At 46.4% G+C, this 26,226-nt stretch overlaps 1 protein-coding gene across 3 annotated transcripts in view; it reads left to right on the forward strand.

Annotated features, from left to right (window-relative positions):
* Window positions 1-26,226, forward strand: part of LNX1 (ligand of numb-protein X 1) — a 191,787-nt gene that overhangs the window by 153,943 nt on the left and 11,618 nt on the right. For all 3 annotated transcript variants that reach the window (XM_025921479.2, XM_086705050.1, XM_025921480.2), the window contains 5 exons: window positions 194-435; window positions 942-1,094; window positions 6,190-6,392; window positions 8,618-8,989; window positions 21,839-21,973. In XM_025921479.2, the coding sequence (XP_025777264.2) occupies window positions 194-435; window positions 942-1,094; window positions 6,190-6,392; window positions 8,618-8,989; window positions 21,839-21,973 (1,105 nt within the window). The remainder of the gene's footprint in view (window positions 1-193; window positions 436-941; window positions 1,095-6,189; window positions 6,393-8,617; window positions 8,990-21,838; window positions 21,974-26,226) is intronic.

The following is a 26,226-nucleotide window of genomic DNA, read 5'->3' on the forward strand; positions in this document are numbered from 1 at the left end:
AAAGTTGTTTTCTCAAATCACTAATTCACTCGGTTGGTGACTGCATATTGAGTACGTACACATGATACAGGGAAGGGACATAGGAGTGAACAAATCACGTTCTGAGTGTAGCAAGCATGTGTACTTGAAGAGGCCCAGTTGAACAATAAGCAAAGCCGGAGACTTTTCTGACCTCCCGCTGGTTTTGTGACAGCTGTAAAGGCGCTTCCCACTACGGCCTGACCAAAGACAGGAAGAGGCGCTCTCAAGATGGCTGCCCGGATGGCTGTGCGAGCCTCACGGCAACAGCACTCTCCCCAGAAGTCTCTGCAGCTGCCACCGTCTCCTTAATGACAAACGAGCCTGGCCTAGACAACCCTGCCTACGTGTCCACGGCCGAGGATGGTCAGCCAGCAGACGGCCCACTGGACTCTGGCCGGAGCAACCGAACTAGGGGTGAGTCAAATGGGTGGTTTTCTGGGAATGGGCTCCTTGCCTTGAAATCGCCCTCCATGGAATATTTACTGTAGAAGGTTCTAGCAAATTTTTTTTTTTGTTTTAAGGGTAAATCATTCTGGTAGTTTCGGCAGCAATCCAATGTCCAATTCTCTAAAGTGAAATGAAACCACAAGTACCTCAGGTTGTTAAAAATGTGTAATTGGACTTGGTGGAAGGGGCGAAGTTAGGCCTGATGATTCACCACCCCTTCCCATCCTTCTATCCATGCTGCCCAAGAAAAGTGCTTCCACATGCAGTCCAGCCCAGCGAGAAAGAAAAGCAGATTTTTCAACAAGCCATACATATGTCATGGTAGAAAACAGAGACAGCGCAGGGAAGCAAATCCCATGTTTCTACCACCTAGAAGTAATCACTTCACGTTATTGTGTATATCTGACCAGACACGAACATAAAAGAGGATTTCTGTGAGTAGCTACTGTTTCTCCCTTCTCACTTGTCCTCAGCACGGCCTTTTGAGCGATCCACTATCAGGAGCAGATCTTTTAAAAAAATAAATCGAGCTTTGAGTGTTCTTCGAAGGACAAAGAGTGGAAGTGTAGTTGCCAACCAAGCTGACCAGGGCAGAGAAAATTCCGAAGACACCGCTGCCTCCGAAGGTAAGTGAGCTCCCTGTGAGAGCGGACACGGTGCTGGGCTTCCAGAATGACTTCAGGGGTGATGACACCTGACCATCACCCACTTTCTAGGACACCTCCCCTCATGAGGGCATAAAATATTTTTTTTTTACCTTGATTAGCTTACTTCTTATATAAGTAACTAAAGGCAGAAGTGATTGTTCTCTTTTCACGGAAGTTGAACACACAGGTTTTGGAACCCTTACCTCCAGGTGCTAGCTTAACACATACAGAACATAATAATTACTAAGTAAAAAGCATTTAGAATAGTGGCTGGCATATAGTAAACACCATGTAAATATTTTATCTTATTGCGGCTATGTATAATGTGTAGTTCTCAGTGTGTTTTTCATGCATTTACTTAATTCTCACAACAAACCTATGAAGTAGCTGCTATTATTACCCCTCTTTTACAAATAAGAAAACTGAGGCACAGGGAGATTACTTAGAGTGTTTAACTTTAAATCCAAACTTGAATGTGGCTCCAGAATCCGGGCAAAGGAAGTTATTGGCTCTTCGATCTTATGTGGTTCTGCCAATATCAGTGAAGCTGAGGAAATACTTCCTATCTTACGTTAGAGCTTTAGAGCAGTCGCAGTAACTTTTGTTTAAAAAATGAAGCTTTCTCGTGTGCCAGGTAGTGTGTGCCCTAAGTCATTTAGATGTCACAATGCTAAGGGACAGGGATTATTATTCTCATTTCACAGATGAAGAAACTGAGACCCAGAGAGTAACTAGCCCAGAGTCACCCAGCTAGAAAATGACAGACCCAGGAGCTAAACTCAGGTCCTCTGGCTCCAGAGCCCACCCATTAACCACTGGGTGAAGTGCCCTCCACTCCTGGGGGGTTGAGAGGTAAATCCCAAACCACTGTCTTTATCCTGCCTTCGGAGAACCCATGAGCAGTCCTAGAAAATCCCTCTTGTCTCCTTATCACCTCTCCCGCTATGCGCACCTGTACTGGCACATGCACGCACCCACACACACACACACACACACACACACACACACACACACACACACTCTACATCCTCTAACTACTCTGAACTCATTACAGTCCTGCGAATACTGTGTCTGTCTCTCCCTTCCATACTACTGTCCAACCTTCACTCCCGCACTCCTTCAGCAGGCATTCTGATTCCTCCTTGCAAGCTGTGCATGGGCTTTGCCTCCTCTTGGAAGCCCTCCCTGACTTCCTCAGTCCCCTTTCCTTTGTGTTCTCCATGCACCTGCATCTTGATTACAGTGGTGTCACCTTTCATTGTAACCGCATCTAGAAGAGCAGGGCTTCTTTTTATGAGTCTTTGTATTCTCAAGATGATGTGCAATATCCAGCACATATGATAGTGTTCACTGAATGTTTGTGCAGTGAAAATGGGATTACAACTTCCCTTCTGCCATTTCTCTCTCTTATTAAAGCATCCTGAATTCTCCAGGTAAAATTTTCTCCTGCCTGAATAAGACTTTTTTGCATGTTTATAGCAGAAACCTTTTTAAATTTTTTTTTTTTTTTTTTTTTTCAACGTTTATTTATTTTTGGGACAGAGAGAGACAGAGCATGAACGGGGGAGGGGCAGAGAGAGAGGGAGACACAGAATCGGAAACAGGCTCCAGGCTCTGAGCCATCAGCCCAGAGCCTGACGCGGGGCTCGAACCCACGGACTGCGAGATCGTGACCTGGCTGAAGTCGGACGCTCAACCGACTGCGCCACCCAGGCGCCCCCAGAAACCTTTTTAATAAGAGATACTATGCGTAAGGTACTGGCCTAGGCTCTGTGATATTATGTAAAGATTACAAAATCCAGTTTCTGGCTTCAAGAGGCTCATTCATAACTAAAAGAAAAGAAAGCATCATGAAGAGTGAGATATAAATCAATGGCAGTGGCAGCCACAGGGGAAAGAGCATCATTTGCAGGTAGGGTGGCAAAATCTGTGTTTAAGGGGCGGTTTATGACCTGGATGGGCATTGGGATCTTGGCTGTGTTAGAAAGTAGCGGAAGCCGAGGCTAAGGCTAGATTAGGAGGATCTTGGATGCCATTTGGGCGTCTTGATTTGGGGCAGTGAACACACCTGGGAGCTTTTGCAGGCTGTTATTGCCGGATCTGTGCTATGATCCAGAAACACGAAGACGGCTGCCATGTGAGGTGTGCAGGGGGCTTAGAGGGGGAGAGAATGGATGTCTTCAGATGCTCCAGGAAGCTATTACCCAGAATGGGATGAGGTGTTAAGACTGAGCAAGGCTGGTAGTGATGTCTTTACAGGACTTGTGAGGCAACAAAACTTTCAAAAATGGCCTTCGAGTCTCACTGCTCCAGCAACTTGTGGCTGGTCTGGTGACCCTCATGGCGTGATTTATCCATCCTTTTCACGTGGGTAAAGAGGCTCCACTGTTTGTTGGCTGGGTGGCCCTGGCCTGGTTATTTAACGTCTCTGAGCTCCAGCATTCTGTCATCTAAAAACAAGGATAATAATAATCTACTTCACGGGCACCCAGGTGGCTCAGTCAATTAAGCATCCAACTCTTGATTTTGGCTCAGGCCATGATCTCATGGTTTGTGAGTTCAAGCCCCACATCAGGCTCTGTGCTGACTGTGCAGAGCCTGCTTGAGATTCTCTGTCCCTCCCCGACTGGCTGAAATATGGCCTTTTGTAGCAACATGGATGGAACTGGAGAGTGTTAGGTGAAGTGAAATAAGTCAGGTAAAGAAAGACAGATACCATATGTTTTCACTCCTGTGTGGATCCTGAGAAACTTAACAGAAGACCATGGGGGAGGGGAAGAAAAAAAAAAAAGGGAGGGACCCAAACCATAAGAGACTCTTAAAAACTGAGAATAAACTGAGGGTTGATGGGGGGTGGGAGAGGGGGGAAGGTGGATGATGGGCATTGAGGAGGGCACCTGTTGGGATGAGTACTGGGTGTTGTATGGAAACCAATTTGACAATAAACTTAATATTAAAAAAAAATTTTTAAATTTAAAAAACAAAAACAAAAGCCAAAACAAAAAGTAATAATCTGCTTCATAGGGTTGTTGTAAGGACTAAATGCAAAAAACATGCACACAACTGGCTGGCTTGTAACACCCTTAGGTGAGGACATAATTTTGAACAACACCGTTTCATTCCAGACCAGCACAAATTTGGCAGTTGAAAAATTATTTTAACTCTTCAAGGTCACTATGGTCTCATTGGCGTGGTTCTAATTAGCATTATGTACAAAAGTGACTGGGCGTATCTTTTCAGACTCTCAAATGCCCTGAATAGTCCAGGTTTGGGAAGACAGTTTTTATAAATCTGTTGGGGAAGTGGGGGATGGACAGGGAGGGGGAGGGAAGCATGAATCAGCAACTTGGATGATTTATTTCTAAATCTTTCTCTGTTCAAAGTGGTTTTTTAAAAATCACCATTCCCTGTCCCCAAACTTGTTCCAACAAACGCTTGTGGTAGAACCTATTTAATGTAATCAAAGTAGTTTAAACATCCATTGAACTCAATCACCCAAGTACTTCGAGCACCAGAAACTGACAGATTAAGGCTGTTGCCCGTAGCCTTACAGCAAAGCCAGTCGCTTACATTAAATTACATCCCAGTGGACGTTAAGGACCCCCATTTGCAATGTCTCAGGCTTCCTCTGACTGCTCAATTGCCTTGTTTATCCTATTCTATACTTCGAAGTAATTTTAATTCTTTCTGTATTGTTCCTGGAGAGTTGAGCCCTTCTTAATGAACTCAGAGTTCATTAGGGAAAATGGACAAAGGTCATGGATTTTGAAAACGGTGACTTGTGCAGAACCAGACCTGCAGAGGACTTTCCAGATGACTTAACGAAGAGAGAATCTTAGGGCAAAGGCAGCTGTCAGCAGCTATGGGAGACAAAAGCATTTCCACCCTCCACATCCAAACTCCAGTAACCCAGGAGGACCTGCTATCAGCAAACTAGGTGTAGGTTGGGCAGTATTTCATGGCGTCCCTTCCGCACACTTTTCCCACTAACAGGTCTATATGGCAAGTCCCCCGTGGACCTGTTGTGAATCCCTGGCTCTACAGAAACCTGAGGGAGGTGACAGGATGGCGGTCGCCTGGAGCCCCAGGTTGTGACCTGACTCTGAGAGTGCCTTACTTGGCACCCTCCCCAGCAGCCAATCATGTCACTTCCCCACTCCACGCTCAAACATCCTCAGGTGTAAAATAAAGCCACACAACTGTCTCTGTCGAGCCAGGCAACTAGGGAAGCTCTTGTGTGGGCGCAGTGGTGGTGGGGTGGTGAAGGGACCTGTGAAAGATTTCATACAGAAAGAAGAGCCTTCAGTTAAAAGTTAGAGTTTGAGGCATCCGCCTAGGTCTCTGGGCCTCCTGTTAGCTCCGAATTCAGCTAGATCAGGGACGGGGTTCTGGAAGCCACATCCATCTCTTTGTGGTCATGGATCAGGCTGCTTGACTTCCCTTTATCGACAACAATGTCTGGTAGAGAGGACTGGTAATTCCCTAAGCCTGAAAAAGCAGGGACTTCCAGGCAGAAATCTTCAAAAGGGACAGAGAAGAGCAGGTTCGTTCTGTTGTGTTCGTGGGATAAGTAAGTGATAAAACTGCGGTTGATTCCATCACGACCCTTCATTCATTTTCATTCACTCGTCCACCCTCGGGAGGCCCTGCCCAATGCTTGCGATCTGTGCACGCAACCACGGAACAGTCAGAAGTGATGTCCTCAAGGATTTTAGAGTCCAGGAGAGGCTGTAAGAGATGAGCATGACTAATGAAGGCTCGGTGCTGTGAGAAACAAGTTTCGGGGAGAAATGGGATGTTTAGACAAAACAAGGGAAGTGGGATCGGGGTAGAGTTTAATTGAAAGGGATCATTTCATGCAAGTCTTGAAGAAAAAAATTGGGCCTAGGCCTAGAATGAAAACCATTCCAAGCAGAGAAACTTATCCTGGCACAGAGGCAGGAAAATGGAAAACATGTATGAGGAACGATGAATAGTTTAGTTTGGCTGAAACCAAAGTTTGGCAAGAAGGAGAGTGGTTGGAAATGTCCGTTGGGTCCGTGTCTTAAGTAAATACTGTCTTTGTCCATTTTAGTCTTTCCAAGGTTGTATCACCTGATTCCAGATGGTGAAATTACGAGCGTCAAGATCAATCGAGTGGATCCCAACGAAAGCCTCTCCATTAGGCTTGTGGGAGGCAGCGAAACCCCACTGGTCCACATCATTATCCAGCACATTTACCGTGATGGGGTGATTGCCAGGGACGGCCGGCTCCTGCCAGGAGACATCATCCTGAAGGTAGAGCCCGTCTGTGGGGCCGTGAAAAGGCCTTAATAAAAATCACTTTGGAGCAAGTAATTGGATGGATGAAATGCTGAATCAATATGGAGCGGCCACTTTCCATATGTATTATGTTGATATGACTCTTCATCTGAGATTTGTCATTTAATGGAGATAGGTCTTTGTCCCCCTCTGTCTTTCTTGTTCTTCTGGTCTCTCCCTCTTTCTGTATATAAGTATTTCTCTGTGTCTCTGTATCGTTCTGTCTTTTCCCCTCCACCTTTCATCCCCCCGCCCCTTCTCTACCTCCTTTCTTCTCTTCTTCCTCTCTCCTCATTTCTGCCCCCTCCTCCTACTTTAAGTAACAATAGCCTAAAATATCAAACTGGAGCATATATCTTCTTATATTGTTTTTAGAGCAGATTAATGGAACATTTTGTATTTTATCTAATCACTCCCATTCACACAACCCTCTAAAGTAAATTTCCTGTAGCTTAATGGCCCTCCGTGAGAAAACCCAAAAAAGTATTCCTAAGCTATTCCCACCAACCCATAGGCATTCCAGGGAAGGCAGGTGATAGAACAGCACACCCTGGGCATTTCTGTCCCCTGAGGCTTGGGTGAGAGGAAGGACGTTAGGGAAGAATGTTGAGAAGAAAAGAAAAGGTCAAGGAAGAGTTGCTTATCAGAAGTCAGACGTGTGGCAGAAGTGACAAGAAAACCCTCCCTGGTCACACGTTTCCTGTCTGATGCCCGGATGGGGGTTTCATTCCATTCCCTCTAGGTCATTGAGGGGCGGGCACCTGACACATCATGAGCTATTTCTCTAAAAGAAATTCTTATTTTGGGGGTGATAAGAGGTGAAAGAATTTAAAGCAGGTGTCGTTGCAATACTGAAAGTCCCGCTGGTCCCTGAGGTGGAGCACGAGGCGAGGCCCATCCCCCTCCAGAGATGGTCCACGGCGCAGTCAGCGATACTGTGCGTGGCTCCCCTCCAGCCGAAACTGCTGCTGGGGAGGGTTGTATAATACGCAGTTGTGACTCTTACAGTCTTCAAGTGGCCCTGGCAGGCAAAATGCTGCCAGAACTGTCTAGGAGATGACCCCGGCCTTCTCTCGGCCTGGGTGCGATGGGACGACCAGACGCAGACGTGACAGAGCAGAGCAAGGGCTTTGAGCTCACCTGTGCTTGGACAAAGGTGGTGAGGCTTGTCTGTGCACGAGAGCCCCCCTCCATCCCTGGAGAGGCAGCAAAAAACTGCTGACTGTACGTGCAGGAGGGCCTCTTAAAATCTCACGTCACGCCTCCACTAATAATCGACTGCAAATACGAGAAATCTTACCAAACCATAGAAATTCAAGAAGGTTGTCTCTCTTCTGTGGGGCCCCTGTCCTTGAGACACTGCACAGCGGGGTGCCAGAGCGGTGACTACCATTAGGGGCTGTAGCCTCCAGGCTGGGCCTGCTTAGCCAGAGTAATTAAAACCAGAAAGCCCCATGTGGCATCGGCCCTACAGATAATTAACGAGGCACAAATGAGAGGGCTGAGCTTGAGAACATTTAAGTAGCATAATAAAGTGATCCAGCCTTTCAGTAAGAGCCTAGAAAACGCAGTCACATCCGTTTGTTTGACACTATACAGAGGTTGTTTTTCACACACACACACACACACACACACACACACACACACACACACACACACACACACAGTGATGGGGCCTGGAAGTTCAAGTTCCAGGATGGAGGCCCCAGGGAGAACAATTCATCTGGAGCTCTTTGGAAAGAAAAGTGTCAGCTCGGTTTGATCTGAAGAGTTTAGTATAATCATTTGAACTTCATGGGAAATGTTCTTCTTTTGCCTTTTCCTACTTTTTCTTCCTTTTTTCTCCACCCTCGTCTCCACCTCCACCCCTTCGGCTGAACGCTAAGTTTGGCAAGCAATAGGAATGAGGGTTGGGACTTGTACAGATAAATCCAGGGGCCTGTGCAAGAACGAGCCTGAAGAAAGATGGCGTCCAGCAAGACAGATCTGAACTGGAGGTGTGAGTGATGCTGAAGGAAAGCAGGGTTAGGAGTAATGTTGGAAGGTGGGTGTATGCAGGTATTTGGACAGAGGAGGAGGTGGGAAACCAGAGCAGTCTTTAAGGAAGGATCCTGCTGACGCTGTGGGCCCGGGGACTTTTAGGAAGTGTTGTGGCAAGTGGAGCTGGTTGATTTGTTCTGACTTCCGGTCTCCCCCCCCAGGTCAATGGGATGGACATCAGCAACGTCCCTCACAACTACGCCCTTCGCCTCCTGCGGCAGCCCTGTCGCGTGCTGCGGCTCACTGTGCTGCGAGAGCAGAAGTTCCAAAGCAGGAGCAATGGACAGGCACTGGATGCCTATGGACCCCGCGATGACAGTTTCCATGTGATTCTCAACAAAAGCAGCCCTGAGGAGCAGCTTGGAATAAAACTGGTGCGCAGGGTGGATGAGCCCGGGGTTTTCATCTTCAATGTGTTGGATGGTGGGGTAGCAGACCGACATGGTCAGCTGGAGGAGAACGACCGTGTGTTGGCCATCAATGGACATGACCTTCGGTACGGCAGTCCCGAAAGTGCAGCTCATCTGATTCAGGTGAGTCACAGGTCATTGCCAAGATCTCGGCTGGAAACTGCCATCAGGAGTGGTATGCTCATTAACCTACCCTACCTGCCATGTTACTACCACATGTAACATGTAGTGCCCCCCTTCCCAGGAATCAAGATTGAAGGGCCAGGTAAGAACATTACTCAAGTAAATGATGTGTCTCAGGTTCATGGACATTCCCTAAGTGTCGCCAACCATGACTGCCTATAAACCAATGACTGCCAACCAATATGACTGCCTGTGAACACTTAGGGTTATGTGCTGCAACCTGACCAGGTGAAGATCACTTAAGGTCATCCTTATAGCCCGTATGTTGTTTGCAGACCGAAGGGTCGTTCAGATACATTCTGGACATACCCAAGACCTCTAGTTGTACTAACGCCCATGAGAAGCGGTGCCATACGCCCTCCAGGAATCCTGTGGACGGAGACCACTAGGGAATTAGCTAATAATCTCTGTCTCCATGGCTGAGTCCAGCCTCTTTGGAAAACCCACGGAACTCAAGTATGAACCTTTAGGAAGGCCTCTCAAAAGAGAGGCATACAAGTTATGTTCCCAATAACCTGACGTTGGTTCAAATTAATTCACTTTCCTGACTGGTATACCATCATCAAGCCCCAGCAGGTATCCTGTTGGCTCTCCCTGGGTCACCATGGTTTTCTAATGCATGATGAGCTGCCATCTTTATTCTTTGAAGGACAGGCTTTGTTCTGTGCTCTTGTACTCCGAATTCATTTATTTACTTCATTTAGCCAAAACACATTACATTTCTGCTGCTTGCCTAGCCATAAATCAGGTACAGGGAACACAGAGATGATGACCTCTTAGGCTGCTCTCTCAAAGGAGCCCACAGTCTAGTATGGGGGATGGACTTTTTGTAAATAATTCCCATATGGTGTGTTAGTACTATAATGGAGAAATTAATAACAGTGCTGTTTCAGATGAAGGAGAGATTATTGCTTGCATGGGCCTAGGAATTCTTAATAGAGGAGAAGACCTTGAACTGGGGCTTGGACGAATCAGTAGAAGGCCTCTAGGTAGACAAGGAAGGAAGGGTCATTTGAAGGGGATACAACACAAAAGAACATTTCCCGAAAAGCTGGTTAGGAAAAGGGTTAATACCAGGAGCATGGAGTACATTAAAAAAAAAACAGCCATAGACGAGGCAGGAGTGGCAGGCAAGGACCAGACCCTAAGAAGCTCAGACTGTATCCTCAAGGCCATGCGGTGTCATTGGAAGGGTTTAAGAAAGGAGGTGACATGATTTTCTTGATTCCTCTGGAGGCGGTGGAGAGCTGATAGGAGAGGGGACAGATTAGAGGCTTTATCTTATGAAGCATTTGCAATTACCTGACATACTGCGTCAGCTTCTAGTTAGTGACTAAAGTATTAATACTTCAAGAATAGACAGTGAGTCAGCAGTATATATTTGGCTGAACCTTGTACCAAGTTCCACTGAAGATGACAGAAGATTGAGCCTGCTTTCAAGAATTGGTCACCTAAGCACACACTGATCTCCCTACCCGGGGTTCCGGCCATGGACTTCTTCCGGGTGTCGGCAGCTCTCTTCACTGTCGTGTGGAGCATCTTCTGCCTCTTCCTTGGGGAGAAGCAAGTGGTAGATGATACTGTCCTTTTGTACGTGGACAGCATGAGGCAGAGGGGGCAAGGGGACTCTCCCTCCTTCCCCTGTCCACCAGGAAAGGAAGCACATGTGCTAGCTTGGCCCCTGAGCTGTGGATCTTGGTGGTGTTCCACTTTCAAGGTGATGGATGTTTATCTCCCTAACAGGGCCTAAGGCCATGGCCTGTGGATCAGGTGGAGAACAGAATCAGAGTGACAGAAGGCATTTCCCTTCTGGAGTTTGTGCCGTCTAATTTCCGAATTCATATGTCCAGCCTCAACTTCTCCTCTGAACGCAACCCTTCTATAACCGACTGCCTGCTTGGTATCTCCATTTAAAGGCATCTCAAACTTAATGTCTAAAATCAAATCCTTGACTTCTCCCTACTCTATTCCTTGTCAAACCTGCTCTTTCCTCAGCTTTTGCCAGCCTCTAGAAATGGCACCATTTGCCCAGGAATTTGGGCCAGAAGAATCCCTTATTCCCTTCAACGTTCTCTTTCTGTAATCCGTTCCTCACTATGTCCTTGGCTCCCATCAGGAAAGCTACCATCAGTGTTCGGTCTCCACCAGAGACCTTCCAACTGGTCTCCTTGCTTCTGCACCCGATTCTCTACCTCTGCTCTCTACATGGCAGTTAGATGGCCACTTTACAATGTCAGTCCCATCATGTCACTCCTGTGGTCAGCTCTCTGATGCTTCCCAAGACACTTAGATTAAAATTTCCAAGTCTTGGGGTACCTGTGTGGCTCAGTCAATTGAGCATCTGGCTCATGATTTTGGCTCAGATCATGATTCCCCAGGGTCCTGGATTGAGTCCCATAATGGGTTCCATGCTGAGTGTGGAACCTAACTTAAGTTTCATTTTCTCTCTCTCCCCTTCTCCCCCCTCTCCCCACCCCTCTCCCCCCTCTTTCTCTCCCCCCTCTTTCTCTCCCCCCTCTTTCTCTCCCCCACTCCCTCTCCCCCCACTCCCTCTCCCCCCACTCCCTCTCCCCCCACTCCCTCTCTCCCTCCCTCCCCCTCTCTCCCTCCCTCCCTCTCCCTCTCTCTCCCCCCCTCCCCCTCTCTGTCTTACTCTCCCTCCTTCCTTCTCTCCCTCCCTCCTTCCTTCTCTCCCTCCCTCCTTCCTTCTCTCCCTCCCTCCTTCCTTCTCTCCCTCCCTCCTTCCTTCTCTCCCTCCCTCCCTCTCCCTCTCTCCCCCCTCCCTCCCTCCCTCTCCCTCTCTCCCCCCTCCCTCCCTCCCTCCTCCCTCTCTCCCCCTCCCTCCCTCTCTCCCCCCTCCCTCCCTCCTCCCTCTCTCCCCCTCCCTCCCTCTCTCCCCCCTCCCTCCCTCCTCCCTCTCTCCCCCCTCCCTCCCTCCTCCCTCTCTCCCCCTCCCTCCCTCTCTCCCCCCTCCCTCCCTCTCTCCCCCCTCCCTCCCTCTCTCCCCCCTCCCTCCCTCTCTCCCCCTCCCTCCCTCTCTCCCCCTCCCTCCCTCTCTCCCCCTCCCTCCCTCTCCCCCCTCCCTCCCTCTCCCCCCTCCCTCTCTCCCCCTCCCTCTCTCCCCCCTCCCTCTCTCCCCCTCCCTCTCTCCCCCCTCCCTCTCTCCCCCTCCCTCTCTCCCCCTCCCTCTCTCTTTCCCTCCCTCTCTCTTTCCCTCCCTCTCTCTTTCCCTCCCTCTCTCCCCCCCTCTCTCTTTCCCTCCCTCTCTCCCCCCCTCTCTCCCCCCCTCTCTTTCCCTCCCTCTCTCCCCCCTCCTCTCTCCCCCCTCCTCTCTCTCTCCCTCCCTCCCTCTCTCCCTCCCTCTCTCTCTCCCTCCCTCTCTCTCTCCCTCCCTCTCTCCCTCCCTCTCTCCCTCCCTTCCTCTCTCCCTCCCTCCGTCTCCCCCCTCCCCCTCTCTCTTACTCTCCCTCCTTCCCTCCCTCACTCCCTCTCTTCCTCCCTCCCTCTCTTCCTCCCTCCCTCTCTTCCTCACTCCCTCTCTCTCTCACTCCCTCTCTCTCTCCACCCCTCTCTCCCCCTCTCTCTCTCCCTCCCTCTCTCCCCCTCTCTCTCCCTCCCTCTCTCCCCCCCTCTCCCCCTCTCTCTCCCCCTCTCTCTCTCCCTCTCCCCCTCTCTCTCTCCCTCTCCCCCTCTCTCTCTCCCTCTCCCCCTCTCTCTCTCCCTCTCCCCCTCTCTCTCTACCTCCCTCCCTCTCTCTCTCCCTCCCTCCCTCTCTCCCTCCCTCCCTCTCTCTCCCCCCTCCCCCTCTCTCTCTTACTCTCCCTCCTTCCCTCTCTCTCTCCCTCTCTCCCTCTCCCTCCCTCTCCCTCTCTCCCCCCTCCCTCTCACCCCCCTCCCTCTCTCTCCCTCTCTTCTGTCTCCCCAGCACATGCGTGCATGCTCTCTCTCAAATAAAATAAAGTATTTTTTAAAATTTTCTAAATCTTAACAATGGCCCGCAGAGCCATACATAATCTGGCCTTTTAGTTATCCTTCCAAATTAATTTCTTAAGCAAAGTAGAAGATCTCTGGTATTCTCACCCTTGCCCGGCCATTCTCGGTCACATTGCCTTCTTGCTACTACTTCTCAAACATTTCAAGACCTTTTTCACCTCAAAGCTGGCATTCTCGCTCTCCCTCTAACTGGAAGAATCTTCCAAATAACTGTATAACTGCCATGCTTCATTCAGGTGTTTCCTCAGACCTCACCTCAGGGAGGCCTTCACTGACAATCCCACTTAAAATAGCTTCTCCCACCCCCAGCTCTAGATCCCTTATTTAATCAGCTTTATTTCTTCCCACCAACGAATTATTACCTGTCAACATAGTATAGAAGAGTACAATATGGTATCTCAAGCACTTAGAGAAATGCCTGGCAAGAACAGACACTCGATAGTTGTTGAATGGATAAATTGAGCCAAGTTCTAAAATTGTACATATATAGAAGACCGGATTTATACATTCATCCCATCTCCTAGGGATTTTTCATCAAACCATTTACCAAAGAACAAACACCAAATTTACATGCTGTTTGTCCCCAAGATGGAATTTCTACATTTTGTCCTTTTGAATTTGTTCAGTTATTACTGGTTGAGCACCTTCTATGTGCCGAGAGGTGTATGTTACAGTGGAAAACGAGACTGACACAGTTCCTGGCCTTCTAGAGCTTGGAATGTGTTCCTATCTCTGATCTCCAATAGAATGAAGTCCACGTTTGGCAGGTGGGTGTAGCCTGTTGTGTCAATGGGTGAGAACAGAAAATAAGACAGTATTTCTGAAAACATTAACCCATGGACAAGGAAGAGCCCTTTTCCTCATCAGGAAGAAACTGCACACTAAGCGTGATTTTTTCTTTGAAACTAGACTTTTAGGTGATCGCCAATTTTCGTGCACGTTGTGTTTGTCAACTTCCTCTGCAGGTCTGTCTGTGCAGCTCATGTTCTAGAGGTAATCTGCCAACTACACTTGGCAATAGTCAAAAGAAAAGCTGTCTTACTCATGCCATTTGGACAAATTTTTGATTACATATGGCATTCTACTTTTGTAGATTAATAGCAGAAGAGGAAAAAATTTTTTCCCTGAGAAATTTATGAAGTAAAATCTTGCCTAACAGGGGGACTTCCTAAAAGAGTCTTCTCACAAAGCCAATGTGCTTTATAAGCAGGGGAAGGGGGAAAAAAAGATCTTTTAAAGGCTTGGGCAAAGCTAGTTGGAAAAGAAATGGAAAAAGTAGAGTGCTGGGAAAACCCAGTTAAGCAATCTCAAGAGTGGATTTTATTTATGTGATACTTGTAACACACACCAGGCTGGGGGAATTAAACTTAATACCCTTCAAAGGTTGAGACTCAAATTACCAAGCAATCCTTAGCTGCATGGCCCTTGTGTATCTACCCCATGAATCATACTTGCCTGAGAAAGAAATTCCCAGACAACATGTCCTGTTGGTCATGTTTTCTCCCACAGTACCACACTTTTGCCTTTTTTCTCCATTATTTCAGGGAAAAGTTATTACAGAGAAGCCACAACTGTTTTCAATTTGACCAACTGACATATGCGGAGTCCTAACCCCCACTTACTCAGCAGCCCGGGGTGCCAGACCCCAGGAGTTAGTCGGCTCCTCTAGGAAGAGAAACCCTAAGGACACAGAAGTTTCGCGTAGGGAGCAGTTGACTGACTGAACAACAGGACGACTTTATTTTCCCCCCCGTTGTCAGTTTCGTAATTTTTTGAGCACCATATCTAGAATAATCGTAGGAAGGAGACAGCTTTGTGAAACTGTCTGGTGTCCTACCTAAAATCAGAGAACCAAGAAATACAGAGCGAAGATGTGAGACCCTGGGAGAAAAAAGAGATCTCGACTTCCCTCACCATGGCGATTCAGCATCTCTCAACCCACCAATCAGTGTGCAAACGGATTAGGCTGACAGATGTACCTATTTTGAGATGCTCTCCTCTCTCTGCAATTCTGGAACAATGAGTTACAAACGTATGTGGGAGATCAAATATATGCAATTCATAAACGAAGTAATTACGGATTTCAAATTTGAGTATTGCTCTTGTGCCTTTTGTTTCTAGGCAACCCCCAGACTTGAGGCAGAAGCTGGAAAACAATTTGAAGCCATTTGTAGAGGTGGTGACACACAGGTTTTCATTAATACTAATTTCATAATGCACACATGTGAGATTTTTTTTCCCTTTGCATGAATTAACATTTAAATGAGAAGTGATTTTATCAAGAACAACCAACAACTAGGCTCTACAGACTTTTAAAAAGAATGTGAGAGGCCTCTGGACCGAGCCAGAAAGCAAATAATGGACTGCTCGTATTACCGACATTTGTTCTGAATACGTGATTCCAGCTCGTGCGTTCTGCGTAACTGGGGAAAAAAAAAAAAAAGAGCACTTTTGTCCCTTGAAACCAGGAAGAACTGCCAATGAAATAAGACCTGATAGGTCAATGTGCTTTTTACAGATCAGCACAATACAGCACTAATACAGAATCAAATCCCCATTTCAACATATTTTCTTACCATGGCATTGTAATAAATGTAATACAATGGCTAAAGAATGCGCAGATTTAGTAACAGTCTTCTTGAGCTGAATTCTTAAAGTCCAGATAAGTTTTATATACAGCTCTAAATCTCATGCATTCCTGATAAAGCATGACTTGGTAAACTGTACAGCTTTTCAGCGTTGAATTCTTGGAGTGAATCTCCTACACCACCACACGCTGCAAATATTAGGGAATCTTGGAATTTACTGCCCTTCCTCCAACTCCATACCCCCCCACATGCATTTTTTTTTTTTTTTTAACACCATGGAACAACATTAACCATGAGAGTAACTTCTAGATACCATAAAAGAGGGGCGCCTGGGTGGCTCAGTCGGTTGAGCATCTGACTTCGGCTCGGGTCATGATCTCGTGGTCTGTGAGTTCGAGCCCCGCGTCGGGCTCTGCTGATGGCTCAGAGCCTGGAGCCTGCTTCAGATTCTGTGTCTCTCTCTCTCTCTGCCCCTCCCCACTCATGCTCTGTCTCTCTCTGTCAAAAATAAACATACATTTAAGGGGCGCCTGGGTGGTGCAGTCGGTTAAGCGTCCGACTTCAGCCAGGTCACGATCTCGCGGTCCGTGAGTTCGAGCCCCGCGTCAGGCTCTGGGCTGATGGCTCAGAGCCTGGAGCCTGTTTCCGATTCTGTGTCTCCCTCTCTCTCTGCCCCTCCCCCGTTCATGCTCTGTCTCTCTCTGTCCCAAAAATAAATAAAAAACGTTGAAAAAAAAAAAAACAAAAACATACATTTAAAAAAAAAATTAGATACCATAAAAGAAGTGATGTTTGAGGCAAAGGACTTGGGTCATTCTGCCAACTCAGCAAGCAGCAGCCACAAGAACTAGATTCTTATTTTGACCTTGTCGCTGACCTCTGTATGATCCCATGTACACCAGACTGTCGTTAATATCTTAGCACTTAAAGGAGGTGCTTCTGGCAGCCCAAGGATGAATATGGAGCTATGGTCAAGAGGGAAAAAGAGACCAAATTGCTGTCTCAAATCTCTTTTTCTACCTCGGTCTAGTCCTAAGGTCCTATTTCACCACTTTCCCTCAACCCCTCCTTAATTTTCTTTTTCCTTGGTCAGACTCTTGCTCTTTGCCCACTAAAATAGCTGCTGCCGCCCCCATAGAAGATATTCTTGAAGTCTTCTTTTAAAATTGTGGAGCACCTGGGTGACTCAGTCAGTCGAGCATCTGACCCTTGATTTCGGCTCGGGTCATGATCTCGTGGTTTTGTGGGATCGAGCCCCGCGTCCAGCTCCGCGCTGATGGCGAAGAGCCTGTTTGGGATTCTCTGGCTCCTTCTCTCTCTCTGCCGCTCCCTACGTATGTGCGCACTCTTGCTCTCTCCCCCCAGATAAATACACATTTTTAAAAAATGCATCAGGCTCTATGCTACGTGCTAATGTTTCAGTGGTGAACAAATCAACTCACACCAGGTTTGCTTTCACCAAGTTTATTTCATAGCAACTATCCACTTACATGCACCATTAGCTTGTCCTGGAGTTCTATTTCTGGAGCCCCTGACTTTTTGCTCCGTGAGAGGCATTTTTCTCAGAATTCCTCTTGCCCCCTGGAAGGGAGGGTCAGGGCAAGGACTTTGCTTCTGCACGTCATTGCGTAGTATGGTGCCATGTCGACAAATGACTGATGGCTCTGGTATTTTTCTAGCATCTCAAGTGCTAACTCTCTTCTGATGCCTCCTGTTGTCTGTATTGCCACGTGTGGTCTGTGTGCCATACGTGATCTCAGAGTTAGGTTTCATTGATGTAATGTGTCCCTTAGTGAGGACATCTTTTAATCAATCATCTCTTTTAATTAATCAGTAATCTTTTAATTAGTAATAATGAAGACAGACCTCTATGGAGTTCTTGGCTTCATAGGGCACAGAGATAATCGCGTCTGCATATATGACATGGCCAACTGGGCCCATCATGGAGGTCCTGGGGGCAGCTGGTCCATCAAAAAAAAGACTTTATTAGAGTGAGTCCAGACTTTGTCAAGCTTTTGAGATGACTTGAAAACATATGAAATATTAAAGAAACTAGAAATACTTGACCTGGAAAGGAAAGGAGCCAAGGGAGAACAGTGAATGTTATCTTCAAATAAGTTTGTTACATGGAAATTGATTTGGGGCTGCCCGAGAGAACATCACGGGAGCCAATGGGTAAGCAAGAAAACGGTACATTTAGCTCAGCCTGAGGACAGACTTTCTAATTAACGCCAAGTATGGCGCAAGCAGCCTGGGGACACAGTGAGTTCACTGTCATTGGAGGCACCGAAGCATGAGATGGGTGACAATGTGACAGGGATTTTGTGGGGGAATTAGAATATGGGTTACAGAGAACGTGTTGGATTAGATGATGCCTGACATCTCTTCTGTATATGTGACTTTTTTTTAATATGAAATGTATTGCCAAATTGGTTTCCATACAAAACCCAGTGCTCACCCCAAAAGGTGCCTTCCTCAATGCCCATCACCCACCATCCCCACTCTCCCACCCCCCATCAAGCCTCAGTTTATTCTCAGTTTTTAAGAGTATCTTATGGTTTGCCTCCCTCCCTCCCTTTTCCCCCCCCTTCCCCTCCCCCATGGTCTTCTGTTAAGTTTCTCAGGATCCACATAAGAGTGAAACCATATGGTATCTGTCTTTCTCTGTATGGCTTATTCCACTTAGCGTAACACTCTCCAGGTCCATCCACGTTGCTACAGAAGGCCAGATTTCATTCTTTCTCATTGCCACGTAGTATTCCATTGTGTATATAAACCACAACTTCTTTATCCATTCATCAGTTGATGGACTCTTAGGCTCTTTCCATAATTTGGCTATTGTTGAAAGTGCTGCTATAAGCATTGGGGTACAAGTGCCCCTATGCATCAACACTCCTGTATCCCTTGGGTAAATTCCTAGCAGTGCTATATGTGACTTTTTAATTACACGGAACAAGTGGTCCCCAATTTCCCAAAGGCATTTTGAGCCCAGGATAGATGAACTGACCGTTATACTTGAACAATTGGTGGAAGGGAGCCTAAGAGGGGGCAACCCCAAACAGTATAGAGAGAACCATCCCCACGACTATACGTTGAAACCCAAAGATAGACTGCCTAACTCTGGGATCCTTGGAAAGGAAGCTGGTGGGGAATGTGGACGCAGGATGAATTATTTTTAAAGAAACGCTCATTAAAATCTTTGTTGATGGAGCACTAAGTACAGGCAAGTTCACGTTATTATAAATGCAACGATAGCTCTCACTTGTCTCTCTAACAAGGGCTGTTTCTCAACACTGCACCCAGCTGCTGCTGAGGCGAGAGCCAGTACAAACACATTAGCCTAGTTTCCACCTCACAACTTCAAACACTAGGAGAGAAAGTGCAGCCAGTAGTCTCCCTGAGAACAATTTGTAAGGTGGCCGGTAAGAGCCACAGATCCAGCCTTGCGGAGAATTTATTTCCAAGCAAATGGATACCAGACTCATTTATTGGAGGGTTGTTCCTGCCGGCAACTTAATGCCAAAGTCGACATTTGAAAATCCAGCGAGAAATTTGTGTTTGAAAATGTGAATTAAACAGCTCTTGCAGGCTGCTCCTTGGCATTTTGAATTTTGCCTGGCAAGTTGATTTGAGATGAAAGGCTCAGATTTTCTCCATTCTTAGGAGATGCTTAGCACACATGACTGCTCACGTTCACGAAGTGAACGTGATGGCGATGTGCGGGCCAAAGACAAACCCCCTGCTGAGATCCTTCAAAACATTGGACTTTCCCTGCAGATAAAGAGCAAATTTGGGCTCAGCAGTTGGAGTTTTGACTTGAGTGTTTTGCTGCTTATCACTAGGAATTTTTGCTTCAGAAAGTTCCTAGCGATAACCTCATTAGGAAAAGTGAGGCTTACAGGATAAAGAAACAGTATTACAAAATACTCTTCCAAGAATTGAATTTAGTTGGCTAATACCATAGTTCTTCATGTCAGCTTGCCGCATTATTGTTTCCTGAGCTTGTTAGTTTTTGTTCTGATGCAAGCTTTATACGTGATGAGAAACACCAAGGGATTCAAGAGAGGCAAGGAACAGAGGAAAGGTGTAGAAATACTGATTACATAGACCAGCAAAAGTGATGACTGGGCTTTATGGGAAGGAAAATGAAGAACTTGAACTTGCTTTTGGGGCCTGTTCAGTAGGATTTTTGTAATTTATTTGAGATGAGTCAACTCAACTGGCCCACCATCCACCTTGATGTTCACCATAGCCACGCTTAGTGGATTTTAGCAGCTGTTTTTAAAAGTTCATCTGACTTACAGCTACCCAGTTGATGATCCCTAAGTTTCAAGAGAGCCCTGAGAAGAAATGTTTATTAATACAAGCACGCAAAATCATGAAGGTTTGGGCTGGGCAGTGTTGGACAACCGTGGGGACCTGATTTCACTGATGAGGTTTTGATTGCTTCAGGTTTTAAAAACAAGGTCCTCCTGGGGCGCCTGGGTTGCTCAGTCGGTTGAGTGTTCGACTTCAGCTCAGGTCATGATCTCACAGTGAGTTCGAGCCCCGCGTCGGGCTCTGTGCTGACAGCTCAGAGCTTGAAGCCTGCATAGGATTCTGTGTTTCCCTCTCTCTGCCCCTCCCCCACTCACATTCTGTCTCTGTCTCTATTAAAAATAAACGTTTTATTTTTTTATTTTTATTTTTTCAACGTTTATTTATTTTTGGGACAGAGAGAGACAGAGCATGAACGGGGGAGGGGCAGAGAGAGAGGGAGACACAGAATCGGAAAGAGGCTCCAGGCTCTGAGCCATCAGCCCAGAGCCTGACGCGGGGCTCGAACTCACGGACCGCGAGATCGTGACCTGGCTGAAGTCGGACGCTCAACCGACTGCGCCACCCAGGCGCCCCAAAAATAAACGTTTTTAAAAAAAAATTAAAAACAAGGTCCTCCTTCCTGACCAGATTTTTCCACAGTCTGGCAGCCATACCTGTAAATGGAGAAGGCAGGCAGGCAGTGTCCGTCTCTGCAGAGGTGAAGGGTGGTCAGCGGATGACATGAAGAGAGGAACCCCCAAAACCCCTCTCTCCTCCTCGTGCCCAATCCTAGTCCTTCCTGGGGACCTTTCTAATCCACTCCGGGCCATCAGGGAGCTTTGTTTATCTGCGCTTCACAGGGCTAATTAATGTCTCCTCTATCTGCCCCGCGGATCTGGAGTCTCAGTAGTCAGCAGTTTGCGAATAACGCTGAATGCTCTCAAGCAGATCTGAAATTCATCTGTGGCACAAATCCAATTTGTAAATTTACGATGTGGAATAGACTCTCCCCAGTAAGCAACGCACTTGCTCTCCGGAATGCTCTGTGCAAGCATCGATGTTGATAGCTGAGGGGAATAGTAATCAGAACTGGGGATAGCCACATGAAAGATAAAGGCTCAGGGTAAAGGCCCTTAAGCGGGTTGCATTTGCACTATTGACTCATCCCTGTATTTCTAAACTGTTTCTCCTTTCCCGTGCCCAAATGTTGAATTCTGTACATGCGGGATTTCTACTCTTATGTTGGTAGCATTGCCGCCACCAACTCTGTTCCTTTTTCTGTCCTGCTCACCTTTGGCCTGGGTTTTAGACTGAGCTGCAACTTTACACCGTATACTCGGTTCTATCTGGAAAGCCCTTCAGATGTGGCTTGTGTGCAAAGGAGCCATCTCTGAAAAATAACCGTGTTCGATGATGTCTTTTCAAAAACTGTTGGATGCATCAAACCTTCCCTAGTTTTTCCCTTGAAGTAGGTTTCCTTACCTGATTTAAAGCTAAAGGAAGGGCACCTGGGTGGCTCAGTGGGTTGAGCATCCAGCTGTCGGTTTCATCTCGGGTCATGATCCCAGGGTTGTGGGATCAAGCCCTGAGTCAGGCTCCATGCTGAGTGTGGGGTCTGCTTAAGATTCTCCCTCCCCCTCCCCCATTCATCCTCCCTCCCTCCCTCCCTCCCCTCTCCTCCTCTCCCCATTCTCTCTCTCTTAAACAAAAATTTTAAAAAAGTAAAGGAAATGAGTCTCATGCTCTTGCCAAATTATAAAATGGGCACTGCTGTGAGAAATACTAGACACCTTTTTTTTTTTTTCTCTAAAAAAAGGTAGAGTAAAATGTCCATCCTGGTAAGCCTCTGGTGCCCAATGCTTTGGATGGAAGCTCTGAGGGTGGCTAACGTCTGTGTCTTCTTACCCAGGCCAGTGAAAGGCGCGTTCACCTCGTCGTGTCCCGCCAGGTTCGGCTGCAGAGTCCTGACATCTTTCAGGAAGCCGGCTGGGACAGCAACAGGAGCCAGTCCCCGGGGCCGGGGGACAGGAGCAATACTCCCAAGGTGAGCCCCAGCCAGGCTATGTCCACTCCTCCTGCGGGAAGCAATTGCTTGGGAAGGCTGAACACTTTAACATTTCTAAGCGTACTCTCTGGACTTCATCACTTAAACACTGTCTGACTTGCCTTGTGAAACAAAAAGCCCGGGGTCCCATCTTCGAGACCCAGTGAGATAGCAGGTGTCTCCCATCCAAACAAGAGAGAAGAAGGTGCAGGCAAGTTTTGAAACCTGATCTTGCAGACTCCATATGGGGACCTAATTTCTAGTCTAAGCCAAAGAGATGTCATGTTTTTCCAACAGTCGCGTTGCTTAAGGACCGTTTTCATTCATTTTGAAATGAAACAAGAGATTCGCTTGGCTTTTGGTTTTTGAAGTTCCCAATCTGCCTGAAAATTAAAATAACAATTCCCCTGCTAATTTTAGTACGTTCATTTTTTTTTTTTTTTCAGAAGAACTGGGAAGATCATATATACACTTGGAGTTCATGTAACATTAGGGAGTGGTGGGGAATGGGGCGAATGAGAAAGCATATGCCCTGTGTTGTGGCATTTAAAGTCAGAGAAAAATGTAGGATGATGTGAATGAAGCAGAGTGCACCTACGGGCTGCTTGCGTCCTTCAGGTCAGCAATGTGCAGCTTCTCTTTCAATGAGGTGACTCAGCCCAGTTTGTACTCCTGTCGGTCTCTTCTGTCAGAGGCAACGCCATCACCTCTCCATTTGGGTGGGTATCGAAAGCAACACAAACCTTGCTTAGCCCAAATTCAGAGTCCTGTAGCCTTGGGTTGGCATCCTATTGTGATGGCAATGGATTTCTAGCCAGTTCTCCTAAATCTGATTGCATTCAATCACTTGTAATTAAAACAAGTCTATAGGTAGCCTGCTCTCGTTGTAACAGAGATTAGGGAGTGCCTGTCTGAGCAATCGTGTCAGACTATGCTTCAGTTTGGAATAACTCACAAGTCTGGGTTTTTGAGTAATGTATGCAGAAACAATCCTCAAAATCTTCTTTTTTTTTAAATTTTTTTGTTTGTTTGTTTGTTTATTTTTGAGTGAGACACAGAGCACAAGCAGGGAAGGGCCAGAGACAGACACAGAATCCGAAGCAGACTCCAGGCCCTGAGCTGTCAGCACAGAGCCTGACGCCGGGCTTGAACCCACAAACTGTGAGATCATGACCTGAGCTGAAGTCAGACGCTTAACCGACTGAGCCACCCAGATGCCTCTCAGAATCCTGACTTTTAATAACATAGCCTACAAGGCTACAACCCTCTCTTTCCCCAGCCAGCCAGCCGTGCCCCATACATCCATAAATTCCAGGCTTTTTTTTTTTTTTTTTTTTTTTTTTTTTTTACAATAAGCAACCTAGACAGACCAGGTGCCTCCTGCTAACACATTTTATGGGTAAGGGCTTCCTGGTATCTTTTCACTAGTAAATAGCATTAGTGTGTTTAAATTAAACTAATGGTAAATAAATAAATAAATAAACTAATGGTGTTTACTAATAGAAAACTAGTTTATTAGCTTAGTTAAGGTTTAATCTAATTAACTAATTATAGTTGGGTTACCCAGACCATATTGTAGTCTGGTCATTAAGCCACTAAGAATGAGGCTTCCACCAGCTCTGTGGGTCTGTTAGTCCCTTTCACCTAACTGCTACGAATCACGGAAACAACCGAGATGAGCTGATCAAAGTTTTGCTGCAGTCTCTGTCGTGTATTTAATTCCTGGGAAACGTACCGAACAAACTGGCCTGGTGGGAAATTTTAAGAGTCTCATTTTAATTTATAGGTGTGTCTGCCTTTTGAGATGAGATGCGCGCGTGCACACACACACGCACACAGCCTATTTAAAACAAAACTAAGACATACGTGGCTCTTCGATTAGTTTTTTATGACCCTAAGCCTTGCTTTATCTAGGAAACAACGTGGCTTTTTAAAGTAGGAGCTTAAATGAGACAAAGCTCAGAGAAGGCAAACCAAGACTCGGGAGACAGAAATGTTTGTAGCCAACTGAAAAGCAAAGATGGAAAGGCATCAGATGGAGGCGCGCGGCTGCCTCTGTGGGACAGGAAAGGGAAAGTGACCAGAAAGAAATCACGGAGGGACTCCACCTGTACTGGAGCACGTATTTCCTACGCTGGGTGGCAAGGTACATGGGAGGTCATTATGTTCATCCTTATACTTGTTTTTATGTCTAAACTGTTTTAAAGTATTTTTACAGCTGAGTGATAAGTAGACTAGTGCTCACGATGCTTTTCAGCCAGCTTGAATTAGTTCGTACCAAATTATGTTTTCGAACATCCGGGAACATCCTCAGGTCTCTGAAGCAGGGAAGGCGTTTGGGAGAAAACACAGATGGAAAAGAAGATCGCTGTTGTATTTCATTCTCCTTCTCCTCAATGAGGATTGGGCAACTCTGGGTGTGAAGGGTTCGTGGCGGTACGTGGTTTTTTCCATTGTTAACGTGAGTCTCTCCCTCTGGTGTGGAAGGCAGATGGCTGTCCAAAATACAAGGGACATGTTTCCTATTTAGGGGGTGCCCAGTCATGTGTGTTGAGCCCATTGGTGCTTGAAACATCTCCTTGCTCAGTACAGCAAGGCTGTTGGGTAAGCACTGATGACGTGTGGAAGAAGATGCTGCTCTCCAGGAACTTGGATCTAAAAGCATAAATAACCTACCTGTGCAGCCAAGAGAACATAGGTTTCAGCAGTCAGATCTTCTATGTCAGGTCTTTTATTTGACAGGATTGGATTGGATTTCTCTAGTCAATAAGATAAACCTTTCATTCTTGGGTAACTGATTCTTTCATGTGTTTTTTTCTGACAGGAACCTGAAAATTAATAGGTTAATTTTTTTTTTTTTATCACATGTTAAAATATTGCCTCTGAAAGCAGAGTAGTGTGGGCGGGGAGACCATGGATTTACTCAGATCTCTTGGGTGTCAGTCCTCAGTTTCCCCCGGCCAGCTGTGCTTCCTTGATCAGAATTGTTTCAAGGTTGAGTCTCAGTTTTTCTGCCCAAACACATTTAAGTAGATAACAAACTGTATTTCTTTCTTTTTTCCTCAAAGAGTATCTGGCCAATCTGTGCATTGTTCAAAGAATATTTATTCACAACAAAATAATTACAGCCTCACTTTTTAATTTATTTATTTTGAGAGAGAGAGAGAGAGAGAGGGAGAGAGAGAGAGAGACACAGACAGCACGGGTGTGGGAGGGGCAGAGAAAGAGGGAGACCCAGAATCCCAAGCAGGCTCTGTGTTGCCAGCTGCGGAACCTGATGCGGGGCTTAAACTCATGAACTATGAGATCGTGACCTGAGTCGAAACCAAGATCCAGTCACTTAAGTGACTGAGCCACCCAGGTGCCCGAGGCCTCACTTATTTCTATTATCTGGTGTGGCAGGTGAGAAACCATTTCTGGAATCTTTCATGAGATAAGTAAGTTTTCTACTTATCCTTCAAATGAATTTAGTGACCCATTTTTTTTTTAACTAAAGGATTCTCAGGTCAAAGGCATATCTTCCATTCCAGATGCATTTCTTCCCATCACAGGGCTGCCCCAATGGGCATGCTTACCCTCTTCATAAGTAAGTTGGGGGAGCTTGAGTGATGACGGTATTACAAGATCGAAAATGCTGTTACTGTTAGAAGTTTAACAATAAAACGTGTTTCAGCTTATTACTTAGGCGATTATTTGCAATCTTCTGTTCATCTGGGCAAATGTTGTAAATACTGATAAAACCCAGGGTTGGCAGAATTGTGGGAAATCAGCATTTTCACAAGGTATTGGTGAGATTATAGATGATAGAGCTGTGTCGTATGTATCAAAATGTAAAATGCTCAGGTTCTTTGATTTAGCAGTTGTACTGTTAGGTATTAGCCTAAAGAAATATTTACACAAGCGTACGAGATATGTGTTGTCTAAGGATGTTTGCAGTGACACTGTTTAATTTTTCACGAGACTTATAAACAACCAAAATGGTCATCAATGGAGGATATGACATATACACATGATGAAGTACTAGGAAGCTGTTCAAGAATGCAATACAGTGTGTATGTGTGTGTACATATATATTTTTTAATTTTTAATGTTCATTTATTTTTGAAGGAGAGAGAGCGTGAGAAGGGAGGTGCAGAGAGAGAGAGAGAGAGAGGGAGACAGAATCCCAAGCAGGTTCCAGGCTCTGAGCTATCAGCACAGAGCCCAATGCGGAGCTCAAACTCATGAGCCATGAGATCACGACCTGAGCCGTA

Source organism: Puma concolor, chromosome B1 (genome assembly GCF_028749965.1).
Source record: "Puma concolor isolate L17-30 chromosome B1, mPumCon1.1.hap2, whole genome shotgun sequence".
In the NCBI taxonomy this organism is placed as follows: domain Eukaryota; kingdom Metazoa; phylum Chordata; class Mammalia; order Carnivora; family Felidae; genus Puma; species Puma concolor.